Consider the following 10,053-nt stretch of genomic DNA (forward strand, 5'->3'; position numbering starts at 1 on the left):
CAAGATCTAGATAATTATATGGATATACTGAAAAGAACAAACGCGTATCGGAGAAACCATGACCCTAATGGACAAGTGCAAGGAAATGCATCATATAAATATATAAATATAATTGGACCTTATTTACAGGAGCGAGGAATAACAAAAACAAAAAACCCGGTGAGACGACTAGCTGACGCATTTTCTAAAGTGCCTCCGCCTTATAGGACAATCAAAACTGGGACGGGGTTAACTTTAAAATCAAATAAAGAAAATACAGATTATATTTATTGGGATAATGTTAACGAGCTTGTCGATAGATTAAGACTGTTATTGGCATCTACTGCTGCGGGGCACACGGGACATGAGAACGAAATAGCTTCAATTATTGAAGAACTAAGAGAGGGAAAAGTTATCTTATAAAATAAGCACGACTGAGAGTTAGAAAATTATTTGAGTAACAACCGCTGTCATGACTATTAATAAATTTGGTACACACATTAATCACCACCTTAACGAGAAATACGATAATTCAATGAAGGAGTTGGAAAAACATTTATCCAAAATAGAAGAGCTTGAGAAGACATTAAAGAGCTATCAGGCAGATATCAATTCCCAACTTAATAAACTTTTGCCACAACAAAACCGATATACACAATGGGTGAACAAATACAATACGAGTTTGGACCAAATAAATCAGTTAGCAACAACAACTAATGAATGATTTAAAATGGTGTTTAATTCAAATTGACGGGCAATCGACAAAGTAATGAGCAGTGAGAAAGCACAACTCGTCCGAGAGCTGCACAAGCCGGCACGCAGAAATTACGCGCGTCGCAGAACTATAATACGAGGGCTGGATGATTTGTGGCAAGCGGATTTGGCTCAGCTAGACCGATATGCGAAACAAAATAAAAACTTTAAATTCATACTAGTCGTGATCGATTGCTTTTCAAAATACGTGTGGTGTCGACCGTTAAAAACAAAAACCGGTGTTGAAGTTACCAAAGCGTTTACCCAAATTCTCAAAGAAGGACGCCGGCCGCAAAATCTGCAAACTGATCTCGGCAAAGAGTTTTATAATATCCATTTTAAAAAAATGACGGGTAGGTTTGACATAAATCACTACAGTACATATAGCAACGTGAAAGCTGCCGTAGCCGAGAGAGTTATACGTACTCTCAAGGAAAAATTATTTAGATATTTTTCGTTAAACGGCACCTACAAATGGATAGATGTTTTATCCTCTGTTGTCGAAAAATATAACAGTAACGTGCACAGGACCACCGGAATGAAACCTAAAGAAGTGAACAAAGATAACGCGCCTAGTTTGCTGAAATCAGCGTACAGTCACTTGAAAATTGTAGGGCCATCTAAACTTAAACTGGACGACGTTGTAAGAATCAGCAAGACCAAGCACGTGTTTAGCAAAGGTTATACTCCCAACTGGACCACGGAATTGTTTAAAATCGTAAAAGTGCAGATTACAAATCCGGTAACTTATCTGTTGGAAGATATGAAGGGTAAGCCTGTAATGGGCGCTTTTTACCAGGAAGAATTGCAGAAAACCGTTAACCCTGACGTCTATCTCGTCGAAAAGGTGTTGCGCAAACGAGAAAATAAGGTTCTCGTGCGCTGGTTGGGCTTGGACAAGTCACATGATTCATGGATCGACACCGCGAATATCCTATAAATTTCTTCTATTATTTTTGATTTTGTGAGCGTCCGAGACAGACATGGAACAAATTGTGTTGCCGGATAATTTTTTAAATTTATTGCAAGAGAATGGTTTGATGGGTCCACCGCCTTCGCAGCCACCAACAGATATTCCAAAACGTAAGCGTACTGCTGCAAATTCACGAGTTAAGAAAATAAAAATTGAATCTCTACCGCAAGCACAAGGAGAATGGTTCGAGGCGTTCAAAGATGACAACGAAAAAGGGATAGTTTGTGAGGCGTTCAATTTGAAAAACAATTTGGAAAATCAGCTGATGCAATGTGAAGAAGGTATCCAGCAGCTCGAAACTCAGATAGCAGTTGTTCAGGCCGATCTCCAAATACTGCGCTTACGTGCGGAAGAATACAAAGCAAAAATCGGATATTTCCAAAATTTGGCTCCAGGACATATTGTATAAAAACGAAAAAATATTCAGTAACTGTATTTTGATATAAAAATAAAATCGCGTTAAAATATTTTTATTTTATTTCAAATGTTAGCCAGGACGCTTTTGGTCAGATTTAAATTAGGTCTAAAATATCTATGGAACAGCTCTCGAACAGGTCTAGGACAGCCTTAAACAGACCCAAAACCTCTACGGAACAGGTTTCTACAGGTCCGACACAGATATGGACCATTTTGCTTCTTTAAACAGGAATGTTTATTTCGCATTGCGATCGAACAATTATTTTTGGTGACGCAAAGTATAACATACTGACAAAATGAAATTACGGAGTGAGATTTTTTTTTTGCGTTTTTGTTCGCGTCGAAGGAAATGCGACGATAAACTCGATGTCGAAGGAAACGCATGCGGTAAGGATATCAAACGTTTCGATTAAACCATTTCTTGTGTCGCAGGAAAACACGTATGCCGTTCCTAAGCGGTCTAATATGAAAGTCTCGTTTAAAACATTTTTTTTTTGCGGCGAAGGCAGGCGACGCGATGATCTCACCCGCCAAAGTTTAGTTTAAACATTTCGCAAAGCGATGATGTCATGCATCCGCTGCCGCACACCGGCGACGCGGCGGGCAATGATATCAGCCAGTTGTCAAACGCGACGGCGGCGGTACGCCTGAGTCATCGCACACAATCGCGCTGCAATTTACATTCACGCCGCGACCAACGGTCGAGTTTCGAAGCGAAGCGGCCCCATACGACGACGGTTTGGTTAGGTTAGGTCGCTAACTACGACCAATTTTATCAGCGGGTTGCGTTATATTGCGCAATTCTCGCCAACACAAATCTTAATTATTCTGAAGGAACGTTCTCGAATGTAATTTTAAATTCATTACCCCAGAAAAATTGGCTTAATTAACAAGTGACCGCCGCCATAGTGAGACTTCATTCTTTGGATTTTTGTTTGTGTTTCACCACTTAAAAAAGGTAAGTGTCAAGTAGAGATCTGGAACAGTTGGAGAGTGAGACGCCTATTCCTCGCAGCAAATAAAAATGTTCACCTGCGAATATTGCAACCGCTCGTTCAGCCGTAAAGACCACCTGGCGAGGCACGGGGACTGTCGCGCAGCAGTACAAATTTGTGACGTTTGCGGCGGGATATACAAATCCGAGGGGGCTCTCCGACGCCATAAACGCGAGAAGCATGAGGTTCCCAAGGCGAAAAGACCCGCCGCCGCCCCTATTGCTGCAGACGAACCCAAGCGCCCGAGACTTGACCTACCGGAAGGTAAGGATTTTTGATTTTATATCCCAAACAATTCTCATATTGTATTTTATAGCTTCGACATCATCATCATCACCATCATCCACGCGCCATTGTACGCAGTGTAACTTGACCATTCCTGCAATGAGATGGCAAGGACACTTGCGTACTTTGGCTCACCGCCAAAAATGCAGCGTGGTGCAGGAGCCAGGAGTAGAAATGATACAGACCTCCTTCCGTAACCGCATAGTTACATACCGTCTGGCGTCCACCGTTAACCCTACCGACGTTAAGGGCTTCTTGGACCACCTTAGGTCCAAAATCCTTACGTTGGTAGAGTCGAACGTCCGACGCTACGGCAACGTAAAAGTCGGTATGGAGCTATTCGGAAACTTCCTCTTGCAGACGAAGGAACAAGAGGAGGTCAAGTCCTTCAATACCAAATATCGGCTGGTGAGCGGAAACACCGATCTGGAGGAGCTATACGTCCAGTTCGTCGACATCTTGGCTACCAAAGCGTCCGAGTTTCAGGAAAGGGACAGCGGTATGATTCATAAAAATGTATATTTCCGAACTAATTTCTTTCTCTTTTTTACAGGCTGGGCGTTGGAGGAACTTCTCCATTTAGAAATAGGGATTAACAAGTACAATCCCCTAAGGGCGTCGTCCTATGTTAACCTGCCCAAGGAAATCGAAGCCAAAAAAGCTGTTTTGAACTTGCAAAATACGGACGAAAAATGCTTTATGTGGTCGATCTTGGCTGCTCTTCACCCAATTCACTGGACAAATAACGCTAACAGGGTCAGTAACTATGTAGAATTTCAGAACGAGCTGGATTTTACAGGTATCGATTTTCCCGTTAAACTTAAGGACATATCCACTTTTGAACGACTTAATGAAATTTCGGTCAATGTCTATGGCCTCGAGAGAGTCTATAACAAAGTCCGTAATGATGTTGAGGTCGTTGGTCCTTTGCATTTTACTGAATCTCGTAAAGAGAGACATGTAAACCTATTATTAATTAGTAATGACTATGGAGAAAATCATTATTGTTTAATAAGAAGTATGTCTCGGTTGGTTTCAAAACAATTAACTAAAAGGTCCTCTACAAAGTTTTTATGCGATGGGTGTTTGGTTTATTTTTATAACGAAGAAAAACTAAAGCGTCATAAAGAACACGACTGCACTCACATTTCCATCAAACTTCCGACCACCGAATTGCGCAAGGATAAATACGGTAAAGATGTTCCCGCGAATAAGCTGAAATTTGAAGAATTTGAAAAGAAATTAAAAGTTCCTTTTGTTGTGTACGCGGACTTTGAAACAGTCATGACTCCTTTACAGGTGGAAGGCGAACCGAATCCCGACAAATCGTTTACCGTCAAAACTCATATTCACGAGCCTTACTCTTTCGCCTACTATGTCAAATGTGACTTTGACGATTCCCAGTCTACTTTTAAACAGTACAGAGGTCGGGGCGCACACAAAATTTTCATTGAATGGTTGGAGAGCGACTGCAAAGCGCTCTACAACAAGTTCATGAAAACTTCCGTGCCCATGACCACTCTATCGTTTGAACAAGAGACCGGCTTTCGAAACGCTGTGGCTTGTCACATTTGCGAGAAGCCATTTAATGCAGAGGACGAAAAAGTAAGGGATCATTGTCATATGACTGGCGAATTTCGAGGTGCGGCTCACTTCACTTGCAACTTGAATTTCAAAGTTCCGCGGCACATCCCTGTCTTTTTTCACCATTTAGGTTTCGACAGTCATTTATTTGTAAAAGTTATGGCTGAAGAAGGGGAAAAGATCGATGTCATCGCCCAAAACAAGGAACGTTACATTTCCTTTACGAAACATGTCCTAGTCGATAACATTGAGTCGGAGAAAGGAGGCAAAGGGAAAAGGGTATTTTTAAAACTCCGATTTTTAGATTCATTTCGATTTATGGCATCCAGTTTGGACAGATTGAGTCGAAAATTGAACGATAGTCAGTGTCGGGAAGTCAAAAAAATTTTTAAAAATGAACAAGAATTTCAACTTATTCGACAGAAGGGCGTTTTTCCATATACGTATCTAGATTCTTTTTCAAAATTAGACGAAACCAAACTGCCATCGCACGAGGACTTTTATGACTCCATGCGAAAGAGCAACATAACCAGGGAGGATTACAAGCGTGCCTGGACTGTGTGGAATTTGTTCAAATGTAAAACTTTAGGCGAATATTCAGATATTTATTTAAAATCCGACGTTTTACTTTTAGCCGATATTTTTGAAAACTTCAGAGAGGTGTGTCTGAAAACGTACGGTCTGGACCCGAGTCAGTTTTATACGACACCGGGCCTATCATGGACGAGCGCCCTGAAGGCGACAAAGGTCGAACTGGACCTGTTGACCGACGTGGACATGATACACTTCTTGAAGTACGGTATCCGCGGAGGAGTCAGTCAGTGTAGTGTGAGAAAGGCCGCGGCTAATAATAAATTTTTACCTAATTACGACCCTTCCAAACCTATTTCTTACGTCATGTACGCTACCAATTTATACGGGGCGGCCATGTCACAATACCTCCCAACGGGAAACTTTGAGTGGTTGGAGGAGGGCAAAATTCAAAATTTAGATATTACGCGTATCCCCAACGATTCACCTAGGGGCTATATTTTCGAAGTAGATTTGGACTATCCGGAAGTGCTGCATGACGCACACAACGAACTGCCTTTTTGCCCGGAATCCATCGTTTCGCCAATCGGGAAAACCAAAATGAGAAAACTTATTCCAAATTTAAACAATAAACGTAATTATGTATTGCATTATAGGAATCTGCAACAGGCTTTAAGCAACGGTTTAAAGCTTGTTCGCATCCATCGCGTTCTTGTTTTCGATCAATCTCCCTGGCTAAAACAATACATAGACTTGAATACGGCGATGCGTAATACAGCTAAAAATAAGTTTGAAAAAGATTTTTTCAAACTTATGAATAACGCTGTGTTTGGAAAACCGATGGAAAATGTGGACAAAAGGGTGGACGTGCGGCTCGTTTCCCATTGGGAAAATATTGGGAAAAGGTTGGGGGCAGAAGCGTTAATCGCGAGACCTAATTTTAAAAATGTCGCCATATTTAGCGAAAATCTAGTAGCTCTCCAGATGGAAAGGACTAAAGTCGTATATGATAAGCCTATTTACGCCGGATTTTGCATTTTGGACATATCCAAGACTCTCATATACGACTTTTTTTACGGCTATCTAAAGGCTAAGTACGGCGACAAAGCCGTCTTACTCTACACCGATACCGACAGCCTCGTTGTCCAAATTTTTTGCGAAAATTTCTACGAAGATATGAAAGAAAATTTGGACAAATTCGATACTTCTAATTACTCGGAGAACAACCAACACGGCATTCCTGTAAACAAGTCCGTTCTTGGTAAAATGAAGGACGAGTACGCAGGACGGCCGTTGTGGGAATTCTTGGGTACGGGAGCGAAAGCTTATTGCGTAAATGTGGACGGCAACGAGTTGACCAAAAAGGCCAAGGGCGTTGCTGACTCGGTCAGCCAGCGCGAACTTAGTCTCGACGACTATAAGCGCGCTGTCCACGAGGAAGGCACGCTAATCTTGCGCCAAATGTCTTCGTTTCGCTCACATTTACATGATATGTACGTCGAACTGAAAAATAAGGTGGCGTTGTCTTACGCGGATGACAAACGACATCTTATACCCGGCTCAGAGTACACGCTAGCTTGGGGCCATCGAAATTTAGTTGGTTCAAAGGACAGCGGGAAAATCACTGATTGATCGACCACCAGATATTTCTTTTGGCAAACTAATATGTTACGATTCCTTTAGATGATTGTAGTTTATATTTGTGTTTAATTTATGTATCTATTTATGTCCATATATGCTATTTATATATGCATATCGTTCGAATATATTTATTAATATGTGTCTATCCTGATGGGGTTTTGTATATGATTAATAAAACAATTTGTTCGATATTAGTGTCATTAAACGTCTTTTTCCCTGTTGCATTTTATTTAATCCGCAAAAAAAAAAATGTTGTCAATAAATTATTATATTTTAAGCGACCTCGACGACCTTTTATTAGTTGAATTCTCTTATCGTCGCCGCCGCCGCGAAATCGTCGTCGGCTAGGCTCGGCTAGGCTCGACTAACGTAGCGCGCGGGGTTCGAGGTTCGAATCCCCCGACCGCGCGCGACACACCGGTCGCTTTTTTCACCTCGCGCAAAAATACGTCAATACAAAAAGGCACTAACGCAAAAACTACCCCTAGCGGGGCGAAATTGCCAAAAAGGCACTAACGCGAAAACTACCCCCTACCCCCCATTCAGGGTGACATCTGGCGATCGAAACCTGAGCTCTTAATGGGTGGCGACATCTCTCGTAGAATGGTCAAACTATTTTTATTTTTTTTTTTCGGTTGCTTGGGAATCTGTAAATTTGCAATCACAAAATCTCCCCCGGGGGACGGGGGATGGTCAAGTCGCGAATAATTACTACTGTGAGAATATATATATATATATATATATATATATATATATATATATATATATATATATATATATATATATATATATATGATGACACTATATTCCGGGATATCATCCGTTCGCTCGTTGAACTCCGACTGGAATCCTGCATCCGACTGGAATCCTGCAAATCTTGCATCCGACTGGAATCCTGCAGACGTTTCGCCAAAATCTCACTTGGCATCTTCAATGCTCGCGCTCCGAAAACACTTCGAACACTGGAGCGCGAGCATTGAAGATGCCAAGTGAGATTTTGGCGAAACGTCTGCAGGATTCCAGTCGGATGCAAGATTTGCAGGATTCCAGTCGGATGCAGGATTCCAGTCGGAGTTCAACGAGCGAACAGATGATATCCCGGAATATAGTGTCATCACATTTTTCCATCCGTGAATCAATACGTGAGAATATATATATATATATATATATATATATATATATATATATATATATATATATATATATATATATATATATATATATAAGTTCTACATTATTGCAACAGAGATAATAATAAAAACTATTTATTTTCTAAGTTCTTAACAACGTCGTAAAGGAATGTTGTTCATCGGATGGTCTAAATGTAGTGTTAATAAGTATTTTGGTGTCATATGCTATTTTAAATCTTTCAAGATTGGTCACTACAAAAAGGATTGCCGCAGTTCTGGTTTTGCTTTGCCCTAAGTGTTCAGGAAGCCAGGAGAAAAATGTATGTCAAGCTCAAGACTTTTGCTGCAGTAGTTGTAAATAATTTAACAGTAAACACAAAACGAACTTAAATATAGGGGTAACAGTCCAACTTGTTCATATTACTTACATAATATTGAAATTTTAAAATCTAGAATTCAATTTCAATAAAAATTTAAAATTATGTCATTTTAATATTCTCTCTTTGTTTCCTAAACTTAATGTTTTTACTGAAATAAATTAGACATAATCTGTCTAACGAAAACATGGCTAAACGATAATATTCCTGATCATGCTGCAAACATTCCAGATTTCAAGTTTGTTCGACGTGATCATACCGGGAGGTATTGGTGGAGGTGTTGGTATGTATATTCATAATTCAATAACTCTATTAGACCAGCCAAATGTTTTCAATCCTCCCCTAGGTATTGGGCATCTTAGGGCTCGTCTTAAAATTAATAAGCTACTGTTACTAATTGGTAATATTTATAAAACAAATGCATGCAGTGTAAATACCTTTGTGGGTTATTTTGATAATATATTGTCATATGATCATATGATTTTTCTCTATTAATTTCTGAACTCACCTGTCTAACTCAGAATTCTCAAATCTTGTTGGACGTAATCTATACTAACCAACCTAATATGACTACTTCTTCTGGAGTTTTGTATCATAATTTTCCTGATCGTCTTGCAGTTTTTTGTCGAATCAAATTTGCAGCCTTCCGTCAATCGCCATTGCTTCGAAAATATTGATGTTTCCGAAATTTCAATAATGACTCTTTTCAACAGAATCTTGTCCTTATCCCTTTGCACAAAAATTATATTGATAAGAAAATAGATATGTTCAATTTCTTCATAACTTCATTGTTTGATAAAGATGCTTCTTTTGTCGTTTCTAAGATCACCAAAACCTATGCCCCTTGGTTAACACATACTATTAGTGAAATGATGAAAATGAGAGATGGTCTATTGTCGAAATATAAAAAATCCAAATCTATCGCTGACTACATTGCTTATAAAGCAAAAACAAGAAATGTTGTTACAAGTGCAGTACGTAAAGAAAAATCTGCATATTTGTCTTTCGAGCTTCAATTCTAGTAATTCTAAACAGATATCGAAAACCTTAAATTTGTTTAAAATTTGTAATCGACCGACTTTGGAAATACCACTTAACTTAAAAAATCGCAGTGATATTAATCATTATTTTACTTCTGTTTTTAGCAATATTAACAATTGCCCCGAAACCACTTCTTCAACTCGAATATGTCATTTGCATTTAAGCTCGCAACTATTTACTCAATTAAAGACGTTATTGCAAGTTTTAAGTCAAATTCTGCTGGTGTTGATTGTGCGCCTGTTAGAATGCTTCAGATGAACCTCCGTATTACCGCGCCATACGTTACACATATTATTAATTGCTGTTTGGAAGCAGGCTATTTTCCTAGTACTTGTAATTTTGCTTTG

At 39.6% G+C, this 10,053-nt stretch overlaps 1 protein-coding gene across 2 annotated transcripts; it reads left to right on the forward strand.

The window, feature by feature from the left end:
- Window positions 1-2,570: 2,570 nt before the first annotated feature.
- LOC132702478 (uncharacterized) lies at window positions 2,571-7,384 on the forward strand. Of its 2 annotated transcripts, XM_060671109.1 has the most exons (4): window positions 2,572-3,080; window positions 3,138-3,381; window positions 3,434-3,901; window positions 3,956-7,384. In XM_060671109.1, exons 2-4 carry the CDS (start codon window positions 3,147-3,149, stop codon window positions 7,147-7,149), a joined length of 3,897 nt encoding a protein of 1,298 aa, XP_060527092.1. In that variant the 5' UTR covers window positions 2,572-3,080; window positions 3,138-3,146; the 3' UTR covers window positions 7,150-7,384. The 2 variants fall into 2 exon arrangements, with proteins under 2 accessions (XP_060527091.1, XP_060527092.1); XM_060671108.1 differs by having other exon boundaries at window positions 2,571-3,080; window positions 3,434-7,384.
- The last annotated feature ends 2,669 nt before the right edge of the window (window positions 7,385-10,053 follow it).

This window comes from Cylas formicarius, unplaced genomic scaffold, assembly GCF_029955315.1.
Source record: "Cylas formicarius isolate icCylForm1 unplaced genomic scaffold, icCylForm1.1 PGA_scaffold_5__7_contigs__length_24384050, whole genome shotgun sequence".
NCBI lineage: Eukaryota > Metazoa > Arthropoda > Insecta > Coleoptera > Brentidae > Cylas > Cylas formicarius.